This window comes from Clupea harengus, chromosome 9, assembly GCF_900700415.2.
Source record: "Clupea harengus chromosome 9, Ch_v2.0.2, whole genome shotgun sequence".
Lineage (NCBI taxonomy): Eukaryota > Metazoa > Chordata > Actinopteri > Clupeiformes > Clupeidae > Clupea > Clupea harengus.
In genome coordinates this window covers 9736646-9761304 of record NC_045160.1, presented here as the reverse complement: position 1 = coordinate 9761304, position 24659 = coordinate 9736646, and the positions used below count along the sequence as shown (strand labels likewise).

General features: G+C 41.4%; 1 protein-coding gene across 2 annotated transcripts; it reads left to right on the top strand.

The window, feature by feature from the left end:
- Positions 1-7102: 7102 nt before the first annotated feature.
- Positions 7103-13926, top strand: zgc:153372 (uncharacterized protein LOC767695 homolog). Of its 2 annotated transcripts, none has more exons than XM_012828820.3 (11): positions 7103-7344; positions 7637-7713; positions 7851-7984; positions 9983-10133; positions 10223-10359; positions 10735-10804; positions 11319-11400; positions 11909-12040; positions 12416-12558; positions 12882-12995; positions 13264-13926. In XM_012828820.3, exons 2-11 carry the CDS (start codon positions 7684-7686, stop codon positions 13408-13410), a joined length of 1140 nt encoding a protein of 379 aa, XP_012684274.2. In that variant the 5' UTR covers positions 7103-7344; positions 7637-7683; the 3' UTR covers positions 13411-13926. The 2 variants fall into 2 exon arrangements, with proteins under 2 accessions (XP_012684274.2, XP_031429155.1); XM_031573295.2 differs by lacking the exon at positions 7103-7344 and adding an exon at positions 7471-7565 and having other exon boundaries at positions 7640-7713.
- The last annotated feature ends 10733 nt before the right edge of the window (positions 13927-24659 follow it).

Here is a 24659-nt window from a genome sequence, read left to right as displayed (position 1 = left end):
AAAAAGTCGCCCCAACCTCCACAGCATTTCCTACCATAGACAGACTAATCTGGAAGTGAAACATTTTGTTCTTGTTTTTCTGCACCCTTCTGCTTCTCATCAACTTGCACGCTCAGTGTGTACTCCTGCCATGGAGAGCCTAGTATGAGGAGAGAGGGGGCATTAATGAAGGGCATGTGTCCTCCTCATATACACATGATATGTTTCAATATGACAATCATTGTTTTGACAGTGTAACCTTATGCCTTTAAATGATGCTGTGATAATCTGTCTTTAAATGATGCTGTGTGATAATCTATCTTTCCAGTACATTTTTCTTGTTTACAGCAGGACATGACGGTGAGTGAGTGAGTGTTGCAATGTCTCACTTTAACTAGAAGGGCTGAGAGTTCAAAGGCAGAGCAGAGGTTAAGTGAGACATGGTTTGTGCAAGACCATGAGCCTGAATGTGTGTGTCGACATGAAGTTGTGCTTTTATGTGTGTGTGTGTGTGTGTGTGTGTGCATATGAGAGGAAGAGAAAGAGAACTTATGTGTGTGCAGCGGATATGAACAGTGAGGTTTTGTCTCTTGAGCTGAAGGGCGCCTGTGTCACACTGTACACATCCCCTGATGTTGACTTCCACTTTATTTGATCTTCCAATGATTACCCTTTCCTTAAACTTCACGTAACCTTTAGTCTAGCAGTGAACCTTCCCTCTGCGGACATGTTTGTCAGGCTTGAACTAACAATAACCCCTCGCCTGCCTTCACAGCAAAAAAGGAAAAGAAATTAAACAAATAGGAAAGCGATTTAAACTGAGGCCAGGTCTTGGAGCTTGACAGCTATCTGTTTTTCAGAGACTTCTCCAAGAAGAAAAGGGGGGAGTCTTTTAGAAAATGCTGGCTTTGATGTTCAAGGCTACGCCAGTGGTCACAGCCTTTTGGATGTGGTACAAAGGGTCACAAACAATTCCTGTGGAGGAGATTTGATTACGGTCAGATCTAGTTCTGTAACATCAAACCGAAATTCTATCTTTTTTTCCATCATAAGAAAGCAATTCTCCAAACAAAGCATTGCCTACCAAACGGGTAACAAGCCCGTACATGAACATCCACTGGCCCTTTCCAGCACATGGCACACAGCAGAAGCACATGTCTACAATCTACATGTCTACAATCTAATTACAAATTCACCACCAAATGTAATACTGCAGATTTTAATTGAAGCCCAGTCATTTAACTCCCATTTTGTGTTTCTATTTGTCTTCCATCCTACATGCACTCTATTGTTGACAGCTGCCCCTACCCCTACCCCTATCCAGTGTTCTAAAAGGGCTCAGGGTCATGACCTTTTGACTTCTGCAGTTCAAGGATTTTTTTGTTCAGTCCCTGACCCGTCACCTTTCCAGAGGAATAACACTGCTAGTAAGATCAGGAAGAATTGGCATAGCAATGTATGAATGAGGCCACGGATGTCCTGAGAATCTACTGAAAGTACCCTTCATTTTTAGCACCGATCATCATTTAAAAAAAAAGCAATATTGTAACTATTTCAGTAATATTTGTATTTCATATTATAATGAAATTGGACTCAGTAACAATCAATGTAGTTCAGCGTGCTGTGTACAGCGCTCTCTGAAGGGAAACAAAATAAATGAACTGACTTGGAAAGTATGTCTTTGACAAATGGCATCTCACTCTAGGCAAAAATGTCTTTCAGCTTGTCCCACAGATATTTGCTTACAACGAGGTAAAAACTGACATACTTAGCCTACCCTTTGGAAGGCAGCAGTGCACTCTTTTGTGAGAGACCCAGGACACAGAGGGCAAAAAGAGGTCACAGCTGACTGATTCTGCTTAATGTCAGACAGCGTGCTGTGGGAAGAGTTCTCAAGCATGGCGCAGGAATAGAAAACAACAATGTTTGTATTCATCATAGTACATCAGCCTTCTTCCTCTTGCAAGAAGGCTTTATTTATCTGCTTATCTGCCATTTATTTCGGCCTCTTATCCACCCTCCTCCAACTGCCAACTGGTATGTCATATGGTGGGCACTGAGGTGGAAAATTCTGAATGTAACATAGGTCAAGACCTTCTAATCAAGCTAGCGTTAACCAGAGATTTAAAAACAAATGTCCACCCTTCTCAGCTCCCTCTCCTCCTGCTTTACCCAGCCCTCACCTGGGCTCCTGGGTTTGTGTGACTGCTCCCTCTCCTCCTGCTTCACCCAACCCTCACCTGGGCTCCTGGGTTTGTCTGACTGCTCCCTGCTCCACTTCTGACTGGTTAAAGGCTCAGGCCCAGTGACACACAACAGAAATACTACTTTGTGTTATGGCCCAATTCAACAATTAGGTCAATAATATAAAATATGTTTATATTATTATATTTATTTTTTATTATTGTAATTATATATAATTATTATATTATAATCACTTCCGTAGCACCTTTTGGTGGAGTCGTGTGTTTATTTTTAGATCGCCAACTATTAGCACAAAGCGTGCATTCATTTGGTTTGACTGAGATGTCCTTCTTCTTTCGATATGTCTTGGCCTTGGTGTGCCACCAAAGCCTGAATGTTAGTTTAACGTCCCTTGTCAAGATAATGGTGGAAAGGATAGGAATAAATGAATATTGACTGCAACTTTGTGTAGACCCACCAGTTTTCTACATAAAAGGACCCTGAGTGCTATGTTTATGGGTTGACAATGAGACATTTTGCGTGGACTATTTGGATAAGAAATAGTCCTTCATTCACAGGCAGCTGTGATAAGGACAGATATCAATAACATTGAGACAATTATACATTTTGATTAAGCAATGACGTCAACTGTGTATTAGTCATTACCAATCCAAGCTAACCTACTACGATGCGTTTAGAAAAGCGTAGGCGTATGACATTTTCACTATCACACCCACTCGAGGGACCCTGACGCTTTGCCGCCTTGCTCGTCTCCTCTCTTGAATTGAAAGGGTGTTTGGTGTTATTGCGCCGCTGTGTGGTCAATCTATCAAGAAAGGAAACGTCGTTTGACAAGTAAAAGTGACCAATTGCATATTTTTAGTGCTTATTTGTGAATTCTGAAAATGTAGAAAAATTCGTTTAAATCTGTTATATATTTCGTCTGTTTATTTTCTAATGCGTTCATGCGTTTGAATTGTTATATAAGTTATGGTAGTTTATGGTTGTTTAGAAGACTGCTCCAGCCAAAATGGGATTTGGCTCTCATTTTGATTTAATGAACTTGGTTGGAGTCAGGATATTCCTACTCATCAAATTACTCTTAATTAATAAATCGTTCGACCGGACCTAACTGTTGTATAATATACATTTGATACATTGTATGGATAGCAGGTTACTATAGTTGTGTTTACTGTTGCCTATAACATGTGATAGTTTCAAGAAATAAGGTGGCGGAGGCGAGCTGCTACACTATTTCTTTGTTTAATGCTGCAATGATTTCCTCAAAAACATTATAGCACCACTGTTGCATGAAAGCAATGTAAACCCTGGAGTTGAGGCGACTGCAAGGATCTACTAACATCTGCAGCACTGAACATGCGACTACATTGCATTTTATACCGCATGACGCCACGTCCGCTGGCGCGCACTTTGGTGTCGTTTTGGCTGGTCACGCACCTCCCATTTTTTTTTAACTGGTGCAGTTAGCTGCAATGAACAATTTTCATCAGGATAAAACGCAGGATTCCGCTTCAAGTTCACTACTGCCTTCAATATGCTACTTAATAAACCCCTTTGTCCTAAACAAAGTATTAGGCTTACCAAAATCCTTGATTTAGTTTGTCCTTCAAAACTGAAACTGTCTGCTCTTTGTCCCCGTTTATATCATTCTAGAGAAGACATGCAGAAATGTCAACCAAGAAGGACAGATAGACGGGTGGATAGCACTTCAGGCAGTCAATTAGTTCAACTTTTAACAAATCAGTATGGGTCTGAAACGGGTGAATCTAGACTTTCACAAGTCAGCTTGGATAGTGTGAGACCTGTAGAGTTGATGGACTACCAAGTGAGAATATAACCATATATAGCAGCAAGAACACATTAAATGTCATTTGTGAAGTTTGCTTTTAAAATGTATTTGTGAAACCAAAGTTGGTCCTTGGTGCAAAATGTCTTAATGCTAAGCCTTATATTTGACGTCTTAAAAAGGTCATTGTGCACTCTTCAAAAAATTGTATGTCCTTGTATTTTGAGTAAATGTTTATTATTTGAACTTTACTTTGATCTCTCATTTTCTAATCAGCGGTGCCATGTCAGTTTAAATTGTTACAAGTACATCAACAACAAACATATACAATATTGCAAGCTGATTAAAAAGGGAAATGGAATCAAATGTCTCTTTAATGGGTCATGATGAAGGGTCCACAAAGAAAAGTGCTGCAGTCCTTGAGCAGTTGGTAACTGGTCTGGTGGACATGCCAGTTTCATCAGCCACAATTCCTTAGATTATTTGACAAACAGGCCATTTTGGTAATGATGGGGATCAATCAAATGTAGTAATGATGTGAAATCATATATGAGAAAAAAGGGGAGATTTCGTCCACTGTGAAATGTCTGTTCAGTCGCAATACACACATATCCTAAATTTCCCTCGGGATTAATAAAGTATCCATCTATCTATCTATCTATCTATATTTTGAATGAGATGGTTTGTTCAATGAAACTCAACCAAAGGCTTACATTCACTAAAGAAGAAATAAATAATCAAAACCAAATCGTTTCCTTCACCACAATTAGTAGGTCAAGCAAATGTTCCTGCCTTTGCTCTGCTACCTTAAGTGTTCATTGTAGGTTAGGATTAAGTCCTGTTTGGACTAGCCTGTATTCATTCTCAGGAACTCCAGGACAGAAATAGCAGGGCTGGCTATTGCCACCTACCCCACGATACACTACATATTGTGATATGTCTGTGTCATGATACACTAAATCATGATGCATCACAATACCACAAATGTATCACAACAGTACTGCTGAAAGTGATGAACTACTTCAAGTTTGCAAAAAACAGAAAACTCACAGTGAATAATTATATAATCAGGTCAAAATATACACGAGGATATACTATTGTGAAATGAAGTATCACATTCCAACATTATATTGTCGTATCAGGAAAGCTCTAATAAATAGCTGCAAACTTTTTTGAAGAGATTATTTAAATATTTTAGCCTGTCAAAGATTCAAGTAATTCCCAGTCACAGGGCTTAAGTCCGAGTGAAGTCACAAGTCACTGCTATTAAAGTCAAAGTCCAATTGCAAGTCATTTTCCATTTTGTCAGTGACTCGACCCAAGTCCACACTTCTGCTGTACACTCCCCAACCTCTTGACCCAGTTAAGAGTCCTGTGTCTCCTCTCTCACAATTAAGGCTCTACTATAAACTATAACATTAGTTTGTGCGCCAAACATCCAATGACTGTCTGGAAGCTCCCATATGGAACACACTGCTGAACTCTGCACCGCACTCAAACCACAAGCCAAGACCCCTCTGGTCTGCAGGACGACGCAAAGACTGTCTTTGGTCTCAGGCCAAATGATGCGTTGACCTGTTTGGTCAAAGAAATGATGCTGAAGACCCCTCTGGTTGGCATGACGATGGGGAAGACCCCCAGGCTGTCATGGCAATGCCATAGCCACTCTTGCCAGTGGCCACAATGCAGAATACTCAGTAGCTGTGATTCCCCTATCGGGCCAGTGTGAGCTAGGGCTATCTTCAGGCCAACCAGGGCTAATGGCCTGAGGCCTCAAGCCGCCAGAACAAAATCTATTTGCATGTCTACTAGCGACCCGATAGCCACGCAGTATTGCCATAAAACCCGCCTTGGTGTGAATGTCAGAAGCGAGGGGGAAGTTAGGAAAATGAATACAATGGAAATTGAAGTCACTACTGTGTTTTGTATACATTTTATTAGCCCAAATATTAAGCAGAGACCTGATTTTGTTTGCTGACCAGCTCCAACGATTCTCCATTTTATATTAAGGTTATTTGGCAGCATGTAAGGTATTTAATATTGAGTACTTAATGTCTTTTGGCGCTGAACCTTTCTTAGCTGACTCCGTTAACCCTGCCTTTCACCTTGCCACCGCTTCATTTTTTTTTACAGACACTTAAAAGAGTAGTACAGTCGACCAGTTTGCCTTCTGTTTCGTTTTTGTATTTTCTGTGTCTGTGAGTGTGTGAATTTTGGCCCAAGGGTAATCAGCGGACCGCCTGAGAAGGCGCGATCAAGCCCCGGACATGACAGTAGAGTGACAACTGGCCTCGGCATGCTCTAGCTCGCCCGGATTTGGCCCGATAATGAAAACACGACTAGTCACTTACCCATTCGCTCTCCAGATTAAAAATACAACCAATACGACCAATGACTACTTATGGCTACTGTATGGCTTGGTCCGAGCCACTTGATGTACAGTGCCAGGACTGAGTGCACACACAGGTCAGACAGCTGCAGGGCCTTGAGGAGCGAATTTCAAGCATTTCCACTCATGATTTACTATTCAAATGCTCAAAATTCACATAAAATAGTTGGATGGAAATCATCTCAGGTTCAGGCCCCGAGAGCGTACAGAACCGTGAAACAGTTACGGTATATTGTTTTGCTTCTATATAAATAAAACTGAATTGAATTTAATCTCATGCAATTTGTTTTCAAACAACAATGGAGGACACTAGACTAGAAGATTGTACTTAATATTGGCGAATGTCATCTCGACCTCGTAGACGTAGTGCACTAAGACAAATTTAACAAATGGGATGTGTGTAGTGCAGTGCAATTATATGAGTCAGCTCTTAGTTGCACCTCTCCATAATGTTACAAAGTAGCCTAGGATAACTTCTCTCTTTTTTAAGTTCGTTCATTTAATTTTACATGTCATGTTCAAGCAACATTTGTCAGAGAGGTCCTAATTCCTGATGGAAGGTTGTTGATATCTAAGCTCAACAGCCAATCAAATCCCTTCCGAGGTCCTAAAGCAACGTTGCTGATTGGCTGGAATAGTGTACGGTTCGGTCCCAGGCACTTTTGTTTGCCATTGACTGTGCAGCAGTACACGAACAGCAGCTTTTAGATCATACACAGTGGACGGACAGTTAGTGGAACGTGAGGAGAATTTCGCTGAAATTATCAAGAATTACGCCTTTAAATCTCAATTGTTTAAATAATTTCCCAGGAATCAGCTGACGCATCTGTAGAGAAGTTGGTAAACCCTGTTACACTCACTCGTAAATCACTAGACTGGAGCCCGTCTGGTTAAAAAATATCCCACAAATGACACCACAACACCGGAAATTATCCGTTGGGTGAAGCGAGTGAACTTGATATAGCCTACCCCGGTCTTTCAAGAAGTAAGGATCAAACCAATCATTGATTATATCTTCGTTTATAACATTTAAATCGCGCAGACGTCGACGTCACACTCTTAGTCAAGTTATTGTAATGCTATTGTAAAATGAGCGGAACGATTATCAAACGACTGTCCTTGTTAGCTGACTTACCCACATTTCTACCGAACTGAAATATCTTGAAATAGTATAATATCCTTTTGACGGAAGCTAACATTATACTGGTAATTGTGTTTGTTTTGTGCCCGTTTTTGGAAGATGCAATGCTTAGATTTCTCATTTGTTTTCTCTGCAGCAGTAATCAACAAAGGCCAACAAAGTTATACACTCAAAGAGCGGAATATGGCGTCGCAAGTGCACGAAAGTGTCAAGGTAGGCTACAGTGCACGTCTGTTACATATATTGCTGTATACTATTGCAGGCCACAAAGACATGGAGCCATACCACGCAAACTACCGCAAAACTTTGAAGTTCATATGAAGCTTATGCACCCCACCGACTTCCCACAGAACTATTATGGCTCGCGCTTGGAAACGTCTGCAGATCTCCAGACGAATGCTGCGTCCTGCTCCATGCCTTCCCGACCAATGCTGAAGAGCGCGTGTGAGGCCTTAAAACTAGTTCACCCCGAGGTGTGCAAAAGGTAACCCTACCCTCACCCCTTACATTTGGGGGAAGCTGCTATTAGCCTACTAGGTAGTACTACTGTTAGGGTGAGATTTGTTATATATATATATACTGTATGGCACATTTATAGCTGACATCATCCGACTAGTGTTTTGTAGAGTTACTTCATTATAGTAATAAATGTTTAATACATGCCACATATTAGCTCATTTGTAGTTGTAATTTATGAAATTGCAAATCATGGCATATACTGTATATATATATATTTACCTTATTTTAAGATGTATGTAATTGAATAACAATAAATACCTCATAAAATGATGCAATATAATACAGGTATTATGATAGCAGTAGTAGTTGTTGTAGTTATGTAGTAATATTAGTGATGACTGATCATGCAGAATCATTTGCTGTTGTCAGAATCTGGGGACTTGTACATTTAAAAATCACGTAACAGGAAGATCAAATTAATTTTAAAAACAAATATTCATCTTTCTTTACTCAAAAGTTTGTTGGAGAACTACAGGAACTACAGGATTGACGAGGCCTATCCACCTTCAGACCAATGAAATATTTAAAGAATAATGACCCTCACATATGTCATAGTGCATCACTGAAAAGGGCCATTATTTAGGGTAAACATGAAATACAGTAATAAAGCAATTGTACAAAACACTAATCATCCAGAAAATGTGTCAGATGTTATGAGTGGTAAGATAAACTCAAAGAACACTTGATGTATGTATGATGTAGCCTAGTCATTTAAAAAATAAAATATTTGTGGTCTTGGAAAGCCAGGATTTAAGTAGTTCAGTTTGTCGTACCTTGAAAATTTCGGGTCAATAGTTTTTAAACATACCGTAATTTCCGGACTATTGAGCGCACCTGAATATAAGCCTCACGCACTGAATTTTTTAAAAATAATTATTTTTAACATAAATAAGCCGCACATGTCTATAAGCCGCAGGTGCCTACCGCAACATTGAAACAAATTAACTTTACACAGGCTAAAATGAATATCAAAACTAATACAATAGTTAGTTTTGCCAGTTAGATAAGTGCACTGTTGCTTTAAGAGCGCACAGTCGCAAGAGTCAATCAGAAGCTAGAACGTTAGATTGAAGACAGACGCTAGTTTGAAACCAGTGAGCTAAAGAACTTGAAGACTGGATTTGTATTGTTGTAAACTTTTATTTTATTTTCTAAAGTGTTTTGAGTTGTGTTCTGTCTACGCTGGTAGACTGTGGTTATTTTGACATTAGTTAAGTTATTGAGAGATACTGAGAAATCGCGTGGAGCTAAGCATCCATGCGGCTGCATCCATGCTAGCATCCTAGCTCCACAAAGCCACCGTAAACACAAAGCCACCGTATACAGTCACAGGTATCATAATCCATAAATTAGCCGCATCGTTGTTTAAGCCGCGAGGTTCAAAGCGTGGGAAAAAAGTAGCGGCTTATAGTCCGGAAAATACGGTACTCTGAAATATGACACAAACATTACACATGTGAGTAAAATTCAGACATTGCATTATAGGTACCTGTATATTTATTATTGCTATGCACATATAGATTGACCTGCACATGAATTGTATATTTAAGCTTATTTGTGGGCCTATGTGACGGAGTAGCAGAGTACCGTCACTACGGTTGAGTATGTGCCCTGACTGCCATACCAATGAGCCTGACTCAGGGTGCAGGTTTGATCCGCTGTAGACCCGGGTCCAAGGGCGGGTTCAAGGTCGGGTGGGGTGACCACAGTCTCACACAACTAACTTTCAAAGCTGTGCTTCTTCTTTGGTTCAGCAGTTGGCATGTTCACAGACCTCTGTGGTGAAGGCACACTAATGTGCAGTAACATGCTCTTGTACTGTTTTAAAAAGGAAACGAATATATGGTCATTGAGCATGAATTGACACTAAATGACCCCAAGATCATTTGAAAATGAAGGTCACTCTTTACCTGTGGCATAGACTGGACACACATTCATGAATATGCTGTTGGGGTTGCTGCAGGTTCTTTGGCTGTGGTCTGATCTTCCCAGACAAACTGGAGGGCTGTCAGGTGTTGGATTTGGGCAGTGGTTCGGGACGGGACTGCTACACCCTCAGCAAACTTGTTGGGGAACACGGTCATGTGACTGGCATTGACATGACAGAATCACTGGTGCGTATAGAAAATAAGCTTCTAAGCACTTGGATGGGCCCTATGGTCAAATGTGTGTCTGTGACCTTCCTGTCTCTCTCCACCAATAGATCTCTGCCTCGCAGAAGTTTATTCAGTATCACCAGGAGAAGTTTGGTTACGAAAAACCCAACACTGTTTTTGTTCAAGGCTATCTGGAGAAGCTTGATGAAGCTGGGATACAAAGTAACTCTTTGGATGTGCTGGTGTAGGTTGGACTATCTTCACTCTCCCTTTATGTCTCAGTGTGGTGCATGAACAGAAGAGTGATCCACTGCTTAGTCACACAAAAAGATTAGATGTGAACTGTCTGTGGCTTGTGGTGATGCAGACTCCTGTGGTCTCCTGGCTTTGTGCAGGTCTAACTGTGTGATATGCTTTGTGCAGGTCTAACTGTGTGATATGCTTTGTGCAGGTCTAACTGTGTGATATGCTTTGTGCAGGTCTAACTGTGTGATATGCTTTGTGCAGGTCTAACTGTGTGATATGCTTTGTGCAGGTCTAACTGTGTGATATGCTTTGTGCAGGTCTAACTGTGTGATATGCTTTGTGCAGGTCTAACTGTGTGATATGCTTTGTGCAGGTCTAACTGTGTGATATGCTTGTGCCCTGACAAGCGGACCGTGCTAATGGAAGCCTACAGAGTGCTCAAGGTGAGCCGTTCGCCTCCCTCCCTCCCTCCACTATGTGTCAAGGGGAAATATGGAGATGGGACTTCAGCTCCCACCTGAGGACACACAGTAAAGAGAAAAAGTGTCCCTTTCAAATTTTACAGCCTTGCATACATTACCCTCAGTCGTGTTTGACCTTCAGCAAGGCTGCCAAGCCATAAGTATATCTAGCCATGTGTGAGGAATATCATATACACATATATTTTGTCATGATTAAATAAATCAAAAATCAGCCATGTAAAACCATAAAACCTTAAAGGGGTATCCGCTGATTGGACATGTTCCGAAGCGCACCCTGCTTGCATGGGGACCCTATGTACCATAAAGAGTGGACCAGCCTAGTGCCAGCCATCCTGCTGTGTGGAAGTCACCATGATGATTATTACAGAAGCCCAAAGGAAAACAAATCCCAGTTACATATTTAGATATATACAGTTTAGTATATACTTCATTTACATGCTGTATAATTTTTGTCATGACATTATTTATCTTTTAGGAAGGAGGGGAATTCCACTTCAGTGATATGTACGCCAGTGAAGTTGTGCCCGACTCCTTCAAGGAAGACCCTGTTTTGTGGGGTAAATACTTCATGCTTTTTTAAGTACTAGCATTAGCACTGATAAGAGAAAAGATAAGTGGAGATTTGCTCAGTGATCCTGTGTGATGTGATCGTCACTACAGATGAGTGTGTGCTCTGACTGCCATGCCATCGAGCCTGGCTCTTAGGCGCTGCTGTAGACCCGGGTTCGAGTCCTGGTGGGGTAACCACGCTGTCCCTTCGCTACAGATCCCAATTCTAGATCAAGGCCACAGGATACAGGATAGCGTGGTGCCAGGCTGGGTAGAGTGGTTCATTTCTCACCAGAAATCAATGAGATCATGGGAAAGCACCAAAACGGATGAATATCATGTGTGGATGTATCTAATCATTGTATTATGAATGGATGAATATCATGTTTGGATGTATCTAATCATTGTATTATGAATGGATGAATATCATGTTTGGATGTATCTAATCATTGTATTATGAATGGATGAATATCATGTCTGGATGTATCTAATCATTGTATTATGAATGGATGGTAGGTGAAGGAATGGCTGGCTCCCTCTACTGGCAGGACTTCATTTCGCTGGTGAAGGAGATTGGCTTCAGCACTCCCTATCTTGTGGCTGCTAGTCACATTGTCGTTCACAACTGCCAACTTCTAAAAAAAGCTGGTAATTTTGTTTTTCTTTACCAACAGGTGCTACTCTGTAATACTCTTTTCCCCCCTCCTTCTCTACTAACCGGTTGAAGGTTAAAGAACCATTCACTCATACACCCTTATTCCACAAAATCCCTTATTTTCACTAATAAACTGCACTCGCTGCTGAGACCTTTATGTCTGTGGTCGATACAGGTTGTTTATTTCATTTCACTTCATATCAGTTAGTTGTTACATCTACAAACTTTGTGACTATTATTGTCAGATGTAGAACTTTCTAATTGAATTAAGGTGTTATTGACAGTGATTATAATCTTAAATAACGTGTTTACAACTCTCTTAGAGTGAAATGTTCAAACTGTCATTCATTTTCAGTGATTTTCCATAGGTGGTGTTAAATATGCATCTGGAACATACCGTCTCTTTAAATTACCCAAGACCACCTTGGAGAAGAAAGCCCTGGTGACATACAAAGGAACGGTGTTGGATTGTGCGGAGCAGCTGGATTTTGATGCCTCCCACTCCTTTAAAGTATAGTACCCTGAGCGTGGTCCGTCAGCATGGCTCAGACTAGGGGGGGGGAGCATTGATCTGTTGTCATGCCATTCTCTACGCTGCTGTGACTATTAATACCTCAAATTCCAATGACATGAATCTATCATTTCACTTCATACAAACAGTGGAACACAAACAGCAACAGCAAGAATGAGGAAATGAATTAACAATTGAACTAGTGACTAATTGAACGTGATAAGTAAACTCTGTCACACAAAAAACAATAATACAAATGATAAAAAGAAATGGGGTTTTGTGTTATTAACGTCAATGTTAATGTTCTTCTGATGATGCGTTAGACGAATGATGCAGTGGAGGTGGATGGAGAGACGGCTGCTGTACTGCAGTGTTCTCGCTTCTCTACAGACTTCAGCATCCAGATGTTGGACACTCCTCATCAGAAGCCCTCAAAGGTAGAGAGACCTTTTCAGCTGTAATGTTCTGTCCATGTTTTCAAGAACAAGCATTTAACTAAGCATCTGTGAAATGGGTGACTTTAAGTCTCTAATTATGGGCTTGCTACCAGGAAGGTCAGGTATGCAGTTTCTGTGGTGCTGAATAGTTAATTAACTGTGTGTGTGTGCTTGTTGGACGTGTGTGTGTGTGTCTGTCTGTCTCTGTGTGTGTGTGTGTGTGTGTGTGTGTGTCTGTGTGTGTGTCTGTCTGTGTGTATGTGTGCAGTACTGCCACCTCAGCCCTTTCCGACTGGCTGACAGACTGGGGGCCTCCGTAAAGCAGTGTTCTAAGACAGGAGGCGTGGGAGGCTCGGATGGGACACCCAGCGGAGCATGTGACGGGAGTGGGACGGCTGGGGGGTGTGGACAGTGAGGAGGAACACTGACGATGCCATACTGATAAGCAGGACCACCTGAACGCCTAGGACTCAGTGGTAGAACATGCTAGAAATCACATGGCCTTTTGTTGAACTCACAAAGTTGTAATACAAAGATGTGTTAAACAGAAGAAACACTTCTGGTATGATTACAAATGCAGTTGCTGTGCTATTCATTGTAATTATATGTAATTAATTGAGCTATTAAATGTAAATGTCAGAATTTGGTTATAGTGGGGCATATTGAGTAGCTGAAAATCACCATGATCCAGTCAGGTATGACTGTCATATCAGTTACCCCAAAGCCCTAAATCTGTCCAGTTGGGTTTTGTGATGTCAAACACCAGTATATTTCATTGAAGAGCTGTCTTTTTAAACTAATGCTGTCTTTTTGTAAATTGAATTTAACTCTGAGCAAATCTCTAGTTGCCTATAATGTGTAATAGTTAGGTCTTTCTTGCTGCAGCATGTTGACATGATTGCTACTGCTTCCGAAATAAATCTGGATAGAAGCGAATTGTCTTAATTCACATTGAGCAAAGTAGTGAGCGAGCTGGTCAGGTAGGTTTCCTATGGAGATGCATTTCACTATCGTCATCTTCATGTAGTAGTAAGCGAGCTGGTCATGTATGTTTTCTATGGAGATGTATTTTACTATCGTCATCTTCATGTAGTAGTGAGATGGTCAGGTTGACTAGGGCGCCCCTCAAAACTGCGGCCAGCAAAAAAAATTTAAATAAAGTTTTTTGCTCCCACTTCTATACCTCCAACCAATATTTTGATATTAAAAGATACTAACATAAGGGTAAAAATGAGCCAAAAATCGAAAGAGGAAGGGGTATGTACCTCCTTGGTGTTGTCAGAACATGTTAGCACATTGAGGGGTATGGTTTGGGTGTGTGGAAGAAGAGAAACGTGCCAAGGAGAAAGGTAAATCCTTACATCCTGTTCTTAGCCAAGAATGAATCCCAGATAAGAAAACTTTCATAAATGCCAGAATTGCCCCGGGCACTTTAGTGGAGTTAAGAAGAAAAGATGTACCTTATCATTGAAAGCCTTCCTACTCCCTGTCACATAATTCTTTTAGGATTTTACAGAGGCGGGTATATCAAAAATAATATGTCCATTTATTATACATTATACAATAAAGACATGATTAAAATATTGAGGGCCAGCCAGTCATAAATTACACTAGGTGTGCAGAGATAAAGCCAATAGCTAGTGCAACAACCTAGGGATGCACGATATTGAATTTTAGCCTATATCTGATATGCCGATATTTACAAGCTCATTTTGGCCGATTGCCAATGCCGATATATACACCTTTGCTTTTTAATTATTGAAAAGTCTCTCCTGTACTAGAAATAATCTGTTATTATGATAGGGTATTGCTGTAGAAACGGGACATTAAAAACTTGATTTGTATCATTTTAGAAATAGACATTCACTCATGAAAACTATTGAAATGATTTCAAATATAGCAGATTTATTTATATTTTCACGTCACAATTTTCATACTTGAACAGTACCTCCTTGAACTTGAACTACTACACTCTGGAAATGCAACTTGGCTAACTTGGCAAGCTAACGTTGGTTAACTGACTTACAGTTTAATAACAGCCGTTATTATACGGCTCTTCAGAATGTTCCAAAAAGTTCCGTTGATTTGAATGGGCCATCCCAACGTTCGCCGGTGAATATTTCCTGATATTCACCGCTGCGAAAAGATATTGACCGCTGTCATTGGCAACGGGTTTTTTTGCTTCTAATTCACATCTTTCATATCATTCCGCAAGTAGTCCGGTCATTTAACGTAACAGACTCATTGTAATTTGAAGTCAGCAAGTAATGGGTTGCTACGCAACACCTGAAACTTAAAAGTTCTATTTGCTTGAAGAACTATCTATTTCTTAGCGGAAATCACGAAACGGCAACTAAATCATTAAAAACAGGTATTTTGGAGGAATGTCTTCTATAGTTTTTGGCAAGTAACCGTATAATAAGCGGGATAATGTATTGTCCGTCGGTCATTATCCAAAATTATTATATGGCTCTACAGAATGTTCCAAAAAGTTCCGTTGATTTGAATGGGCCATCCCAACGTTCGCCGGTGAATATTTCCTGATATTCACCGCTGCGAAAAGATATTGACCGCTGTCGTTGGCAACGGGTTTTGTGCTTCTAATTCACATCTTTCATATCATTCCGCAAGTAGTCCGGTCATTTAACGTAACAGACTCATTGTAATTTGAAGTCAGCAAGTAATGGGTTGCTACGCAACACCTGAAACTTAAAAGTTCTATTTGCTTGAAGAACTATCTATTTCTTAGCGGAAATCACGAAACGGCAACTAAATCATTAAAAAGAGGTATTTTGGAGGAATGTCTTCTATAGTTTTTGGCAAGTAACCGTATAATAAGTGGGATAATGTATTGTCCGTCGGTCATTATCCAAAATTATTATATGGCTCTTCAGAATGTTCCAAAAAGTTCAGTTGATTTGAATGGGCCATCCCAACGTTCGCCGGTGAATATTTCCTGATATTCACCGCTGCGAAAAGATATTGACCGCTGTCGTTGGCAACGGGTTTTGTGCTTCTAATTCACATCTTTCATATCATTCCGCAAGTAGTCCGGTCATTTAACGTAACAGACTCATTGTAATTTGAAGTCAGCAAGTAATGGGTTGCTACGCAACACCTGAAACTTAAAAGTTCTATTTGCTTGAAGAACTATTTATTTCTTAGCGTAAATCATGAAACGGCAACTAAATCATTAAAGAGAGGTATTTTGGCGGAATGTCTTCTATCGTTTTTGGCAAGAAACCGTATAATAAGCGGGATAATGTATTGTCCGTCAGTCATTATCCAAAAATAAATCCCTTCAGTACGAAACAACACCCCTCCGCTGCGCGTCGGGGTGCTGTTCGCCCCGTCGGGATTTATTTTTGGATAATGACCTCCGGACAATACATTATCCCTTACATAAATCCCTTCCGGACGAAATAACACCCCTCCGCGCCCCGTCGGGATTTATTTTTGGATAATGACCTCCGGACAATACATTATCCCTTACTTATAGGATTTCTAGACTAATCTATGTAACGTTATTGCCAAGTTAGCTATATAAATTCCATATATGCAAAAGTAAGCCATGTACAGAAAGCGTGGGCTCGTGACATAACGTTTCACATCCCGTCAAATGAGATCATAAACTTCGCTGGTGTCACGTAGCATGCAAGCTAACTAGCTAGTGTTTTCTAGCTAACTAGCAACTTATTAACTTCTATTAGCGCGCGATAGGTAATGTTGCAAAGCGTTGCACGCAGATGGTCTGCATCTATGCATCTATGCAACCTACGTTACGGCCAAGCTGTAGTCTCCTCTGCAATCTCCTGAAAAGTTTCCTGACAAATAACATGTCAACATCCTCTGATACTGTGAAGTACTGCCACACAGCCGACGTGTTGAATTACGTTGTTGGCGCTCATAGTAACCATAGTAACTTCGCGTGCGCATAATTTGAACGTCACCTTATCGGCCAGGTACATCGGCAGAAATGTTCATATCTGCAGATGCCGATAATTAAGTTTTGAAGCTTTTATCTGCAGATACCGATGTCGTGCCGATATTATCGTGCATCCCTACAACAACCCTACAAATATCTTTGCATATGTAACAGGTTAGAAAAGCAGTTTGAAATAATTGCACAAGATAGTCTGTTACCTGTATTTCAGTTTATTTTTTATCTTTTATTTTGATATCACAAGCACACTGGTATTGGGGGTCTCTGGTAGCCCCCCCCCCCCTGTCTCCCCTTGTTTTGTTCCTCTCTCCCCCCTTCCTCTTTCCTGTTTGACATATGCTGGGAATGAGGTAGGTGCAGGGCCGGATTAAGACATTTTGAGGCCTGGGGCTAATTACCAGGATGAGGCCCCTATATCGCCCTGACGCACATCATGACACGCACTCAAAACCACGCCAGGTGAACTGACACATCAGTGCTTTAAAGTCCACAGAACCACTCTATAAATATGATCAGTTTAAAGCCAAGGACAAAATGTATGTGTGTAGTAGGCTACACTGTAGACAATAATAAACCAAAAATGTAAATGTATACATATTTCCATTTATTCAAAAGCAAAAACAAGGCTAAATAGCCATGGAATGACCCTTATAGGTTACTCAAAAACCCAAACACAAGAAGGCAGACAGTCAGATATACAACATCTCCAGGGTGGAAAGCATTTGAATTAGCTTACATACAAACAAGCTATTTAAAAAACTATTTTGCAATAATGGAGCCATGTTGAGTGTTGGCAGCCACGGCCTAACATAGAACAAACATGTGACTCACCATCATCACATCAGTGATATTAAAAGTTGGGTCAGTGAGAGCAACTCGGGAGAAATTCACAAACTGCATTAGTTCGTCGGGAAAGTCACCCGCTAGATCTGCGTTGTATTTGGTCTGCAATCTGACACTTTGTTCACGTATTTCACTGAGGGAGAGTTTTTCAAGTCGAGAAAGAAATTCAAAGTATTTGTTTCTTTATAGACTGCATGCCTCTGTTGTAATGCATTTGGTCTATTATCACAAAGAATGTCTCCACACTAAATTTGTCCTCGCCCGCAATGACATGGTCAGGTTCGTTGGAGTCATCGGCTCGGGTGGTGCGCTTAACAGGTCGAGTCGTACTCTTGCGATAATGACAGTTATCTGGCTTTGGATTGCAAAGTCTATTAGCGAGTGAAGCAATTCCACAGCAGTAACTAGGTCCAAATCTACTGTATGATTGGCCATGCTTGTGGTTTGAAATCTTTGCAGTATAGTATCCCATATGATGGTTAGGAATGCTGTCTCAAATCGATCAATGTTTTTGGCCAGGGATCTCACCTCGTCGCGCGCGCCAGATTTCTGACTGGCATCTCCGGCTATCTGCGTTAAAGTACCGTGATTATTTCTGAAATTTAAACGAAGAGCTTTTGTAGCCCGTGCATGTGCCGACCATCTCGTGGATGAAAGTACCTTCACTGTCTCAATACCTTTATTCTCGTTAGACTCAAGCCCATTCATTAATATTTCCCAGCGGCCAGGCGAGGCTGAGAAAAAGTTGAAAATGGATCGAATTAGTCTAAAACAATAAGTGGCGTCATTGCAACAATCCACACTACACACCCCAACAAGGTTCAGGGGGAGTGGGCCGCACATCATGTGATGTGGATTTGTTGTGTTCTTTAGTAATTCTGACACGCTCTCATGTTTTAGAGCTTGTAATTTTCTTTTTTGGTCCCACTCTCGTGCTTTCTTTGACCGGACATTTTCGCGCATTATTTTTGTTTTCACGCTGAATTTTTCTAACGTTATGCGCGGTGCTGTTGACTCACTCGACATCGGGCAACCTGAGGCCCCCTGGTGGCGAGGCCCAGGGCTGCAGCCCCTAAAGCCCATTGTCTTAATCCGGCCCTGGGTAGGTGGTTGAGTTTTAGTGGGATAGATCATCTAATAAATATTGCCTTTAAAAATAGTCATCAATGTTATTATCTATCATCTTACAAGTTGTTATTATTATTTGTATAATATATCTGACCCAGGGGCGGCCCTAGCACATTTGGAAAACGGAATTGCAACTTTCAAACGCTATTTTGCCCTGTAAGACTGAATTTCTTTTACATAAACACAACAACGATCGCGACGATGAACAAACATTAATTCAAGAACAAATCACTGAGAAAATGTCACGCCTGTGCTGAACTACGCTCCGGCCACGCCCCCTGTTCAAATGTTTATGGACACACACACACACCTCCACGACATCCCAATCGCCTGCAAATAATGTTTTCTTAGTCTTCTAAAAGTGAATCTAAAATTATATAACAAAAGTATGTATTATCATCATTTGTTAAATGTAGCTATTAAGCATTTTGGTATATTTGGACAGCCTGGCATTTTTTTATTCCAAGATGCATAGCTCTTGATTAGTTGAATCATGTCAAATTAAACTGGCTAGCTCGCTCCACCTAAACTAAAGCTGTCCAAATTTGATTACTCAAACTTTTATGACGCAAAATGACGCAAATTGCGGTACAGCTGAACTTGAACTGATGTTTCGACTGAATGGCAATAACAAGGAACGTCACAAGTCACTGGCTAGCTAGCGTTAGCTAACTAGCAAGATTACATCCATTCGCTAAAGTTGACAATACAACACTTGGATTTTTACCAGTATTCCTCACTGAAGTTGCCGTGTTTGGCTTCCTTAATGGGTGTGCTATGCAACGAGTAAGATATGTGTAGTGTTGTTGCATTGGCCATTGGCTTTATATGTGCGCCCCTATTTTAATCATGTCTTTTTTGTATAATGTAGAATAAATGGACATATCATTTTTTATATAGCGCCTCTGTAAAATCCTTAAAGAACTATGTGACAGGGAGTAGGACAACTTTCAATGATAAGGTACATCTTTTCTTCTTAACTCCACTAAAGTGCCGGGGGCAATTCACGCATTCGTGAACGTTTTCTTATCTGGAATTCATTCTAGGCTAGAACAGGATTTAAGGATTTACCGTTCTCCTTGGCACGTTTCTCTTTTTCTTCCTTTCTTTTCTTCATAAATTGCGCCCCGGATGGCTTTTGCCTCTTCATTATTTTGTTCTTCAAAGTTTCTTGAACACACACACACTCTAACCAAACGCCTCACTGTGCTCGCATGTTCTGACAACACCAAGGACGTACGTACCTCTTCCGTTTTCGATTTTTGGCTCATTTTACCCTAATGTTAGATTATTTTTTTTTATGTCAAAAGTTTGGTTGGAGATATAGAAGGGGGCGCAAAAAAAACTCTGTCCAGCAGAAAAAAACACAATTCTTTTTTTTTTGCTGGGCGCAGTTTTTTGCGCCCCCCTCTGAGTGGCGCCCTAGGCGACCGCCTATACCGCCTATAGGAAAAACCGCCCCTGATCTGACCTATTTTCATGAAATATCCCTCTGACCTATTCTTTATATGTTTTTCGTTTTGCTACATGTGGGGGCTAGCATTAACAGTGGAGACTTACCAAACTGTTTCTGTTGGTGTGCTTTAACAGAAATAAATGGAGTGAAGGAGGAAGCTTGCCTAGGGCGCCAAATGTGCTAGGGCCGGCCCTGGGTATGTTTTCTATGGAGATGTATTTCACTATCGCCATCTTTATGTAGTAGTAAGCGAGCTGGTCAGGTATGTTTCCTATGGAGATGTATTTCACTATCGTCATCTTCATGTAGTCTGGCGTCTCAAATGGCCATCATTGCTTTGGCTGATTCTGTTTGACACAAGGACCTTACAATCTCCACTGAGGGTGTTTTCCTGATATGGATGCGTAAGTAATATTTCCCCCAAAAGAACTTGAATGTAAATAAAATCAAACCACAGGTCACTAGCTCCCACTTTAGCAGAATCTAACAGGGAAATATACTTTACCGGGACTTAAACTGAGGAAACCATTATTGGTCAGAAAGGCGGGTAACTGAAATATTGTACAAATGGATGAAGCTTCTGCTGATACTAGCTGCAGTGTTAGCTGTATTCGGCATTCAGGCCCTTTAACAGCTCCCCTGGTCAGATACACCGCTAAGTTCAACTTTTAAACATATCTCTGTTTTCATTTTCAAACTGCTGGCCATTGTCTGTCAAAATGAAATACTACAAGTCCAGTTGTGTCTTACCAGTAGCATGGCTTCCAATGAATAGATTTTAAACTCAAGGTTGTTTGGAACAGGATGGCCAAAAAAAGACAACAGAACACACAAAAGTATCATTCATTCAAAACCCAGCAAATTCTGCTCTCAGCAGTTTGCAAAGAATCCGATGGAAGCTGAGGAGGAGCTACTTTGACGAGTGTGTGTTTTGCTTTTGGCCGGTGGGTGAGTGGCTGAGACCTTCCACAGATCCTGGACCTGTCAGGGCTCATTAAAGGGCCCTCTCTGGCCGCCCCGGCTACTTTAAGAGTGCTGGCATGGGCAACGCAAACAGCTCTGCCAACGCTGACCCCCTCCCTTCCCAGACACTGGGGTAAATACACATCACTCTGCAGGAGTTCCAGAAGGCTCTGGAAGAATCTTGACAGCGCTGCATTAGTGCCTATTAACTTTGATGGCATTCTGTCTCTCTGTCTCAGCTGAAGATGGGGAAATGACACGGCACTTTTCAGGTGCCCTCCTGTGCAGGCTGTCCTTTGAAAACTTAAGAGTAGAGCCATGGCAGAAAAGTCAGGCACCATTCCTGAAATCCATTTGTTGGGGGAATGAGAAGTTTGATTTGATTGTGAACTTGGTATTTAGTAGACAGGAGACAGACGGTCATGTGTGAGAACTATGGTGTTGTATCAGTGTAACGGCAGACTCGTTAGGTTACCGTCACATAATGAGGGACAAGACACAAGACAGTTTAAATTCAATAATACGAATTTATTTATACCAATGTCAACAATCAACCAAATAGGGGTATGAAAAAGGTAATGTTCAATGTCGTGCATGAATGGGTGAATGAATGTATCAATTTGTTAGGTAAATTAATAAGAAAGTGAGAGCTAAAGAAATAGAAAGGGGGACAGATTGAGAAAGAAGTCAAAGAGCCCGTGTGAGAGAGAATATCAATAAAGTGCCTACAAGTACCGAACAGAAGTGCCTCCTGAGAGATATCAATAAAATAAAGTGAAGCTCCACCAACGTCAATATCATGTTCAATCACAGATGTACGTGTAGGAACATCAGGAAACAGAGCAGGAAAAAACTCAATCAAACCAATGATATCTGTTTTCTCCATATCATTCAAATGGGAAAGATGTAAAGGTAACTCTGCTAGGAACTCAGAATTTCGCAGACGACCTTCCACGATCGCCTGTGATGGACCTCTCACGCCCTCACTGGACTCCTCACTGACAAAATCAAGACTTTCAGAACCGTTACCCACCGAAGAGACCACATAGTCTGGATCACTAGAGCCCCCTAGAGGCATGGTGGCAATTAATCCAACAGGTGCAGCTGGTAAAGGAGAAAAATAAGGTTTCAAAAGATTAATATGACAGACCTGCACCTTTTTCCGCCGATCTGGCGTACTAATGACATAATTGTGATCATTGAAACATTTCACAATTTCGTACGGGCCACCGAATTTAGCCTGAAAGGGACTATTCAGAATAGGCAACAAAGCTAAAACTATCCCCAAGTTTAAAACTACGTTGCGTCGCCCTGCGGTTGTAAAGACGTTGCATCTTAGACTGAGCTTTACCCAGCTTACGTCTAGCAGCAGCTCTAGCTTCGTACAAACGGTAGCGAAATCCGCTAACATAATCCAACACATTAACAGGTGTCTCAGCAGTACACCACTCATCAGCTAAGACAGCGGTTGGCCCTCTCACAGCATGTCCAAATACCAGTTCATTAGGGCTAAAGCCCGTGCTCTCCTGAACAACCTCCCTAATTGCTAAGAGAAGCCAAGGGAGACCCTCCTCCCAATCAGACCCAAGTTCTACACAGTAGGACCGTAACAGAGACTTGAGCGTCTGATGGAAACGTTCGAGGGCACCCTGACTTTGGGGATGGTAAGCACTTGAGATGTTATGTTTGGCTTTAAGCTGACGTAATGCCCTAGCAAACTGTTTTGACATGAAATTAGACCCTCGGTCACTTTGAAGAACTTTTGGAATACCAAAAGTTGACATGAAATTGGTAAGAGCCTTCAACACCGACTTAGTCGTAATGGACCTAAGTGGATATGCTATAGGATAGCGCGTAGATTGACACATCACCGTTAGTAGATACAAATGTCCAGCCTTAGAGCGAGGCAATGGACCCACACAATCCACTATGAGGTATTCAAAAGGATTGGACACTGCAGGAATGGGCTGCAATGGCGCAACAGGAATCTGTTGGTTAGGTTTGCCGGTTAACTGGCACACATGACATGTTTTCAGATAGGAGGAAACATCTCTCCTTAACCTAGGCCAACAAAACCGACGCACAATCCTGTCATAGGTCTTCCGCACCCCAGTGTGTCCCGCTACTTCGTTGTGAGCTAGGTCTAGCACCGCTTTCCTGAACTTACAAGGAACTACTACTTGTACAAAAGAATTGGTAAAATTCTCTTTCTGGAACACATACCTTCTACACAACAAGCCATCTTGTACAAAGTAGGAGGACTCATCCTCAGCATTTTCTTGAGATGCTAAAACAAATAAAGGTTTAAGAGAAGAGTCAACCAATTGCTCTTTAATCAATTCTTCACGTGAAACCTTAAACAAGTCAGGCAAAGAACAGCGCTCAAGCTCATTTGAACTCAAAATTGTGACTTCTGAATCACCATTAATCACTCCCAAAGGAGGCGCTACTTTCACAGACTTACTCTCACCATCTGCGTCATCACCACCTCCAGTGGAGTCATCCAAGTTAGTATTGGTAGTCTCTAGCTCCCCTACAGGTGATTGTGAGGAATCAATAGATGAAACATCAGGCTTAGTAAGGAAAGTGTCGTTTAGAGACACCAAATCAGAATCAAGACCACGTTTTACCATGGCACGAGTGACGGCACAGCTAGGAAACACATCAGGATGCCGCCGTGCGCACTGATCAGGCTTTGGTGGTACCTCAGGCACCGAATCAGAGACAACAGGTGGCGAGACGGCCTCGGTGTTACCCCAAACCTTCCCCCCAGCTAAATCATTGCCTAAGATAAATGAAATACCTGGTACAGGGAGACCTTGACGAACTCCTACCACCACATCACCTTTGACCAGTTTTGAAGAGAGACAAACTCGATGCAACGGCACCTGGACAGGAGTCATTTCAAAACCCCTGACTAGAACATGTGTTCCGGTGTAAGTGCTGTCAGACAAAGGCAAAACACCAGACAGCATAAAAGACTGAGCTGCCCCAGTATCTCTTAGTATGCGAACTGGCACACTACAATGCCCATCAGGCAAAGACACAGAGCCTTTGGTGACAAAGGGAGTGTAATCTGCATCAACTTCACCTTTATCTTGCTTAGAAGCAACCACAGGTCCAACACTCAAGGTATCATTTAAAGAAGACAGGGTGCTTCCACAGGAAGCCACTAGGCCAAAACTCTTGGACTTCCCTTTATCTTTCTCTTTCCTCTTACGAAGTTCTACACAGTCATACTTCATATGGCCTACCTTCTTGCAATAGTTGCAAATGATTTCTGTGTTGTTATAAGGAGGACGGCTAGCATCAGCAGGGGGAGATGAGCGCG

Excerpts from the sequence above, each read along its gene's own strand:
- zgc:153372 (XM_012828820.3), top strand. The coding sequence starts at position 7,684 with ATGGCGTCGCAAGTGCACGAAAGTGTCAAG. Across the intron at positions 7,985-9,982 it reads CACCCCGAGGTGTGCAAAAG|GTTCTTTGGCTGTGGTCTGA; the intron begins GTAACCCTACCC and ends GGGTTGCTGCAG. Across the intron at positions 10,134-10,222 it reads TTGACATGACAGAATCACTG|ATCTCTGCCTCGCAGAAGTT; the intron begins GTGCGTATAGAA and ends CTCCACCAATAG.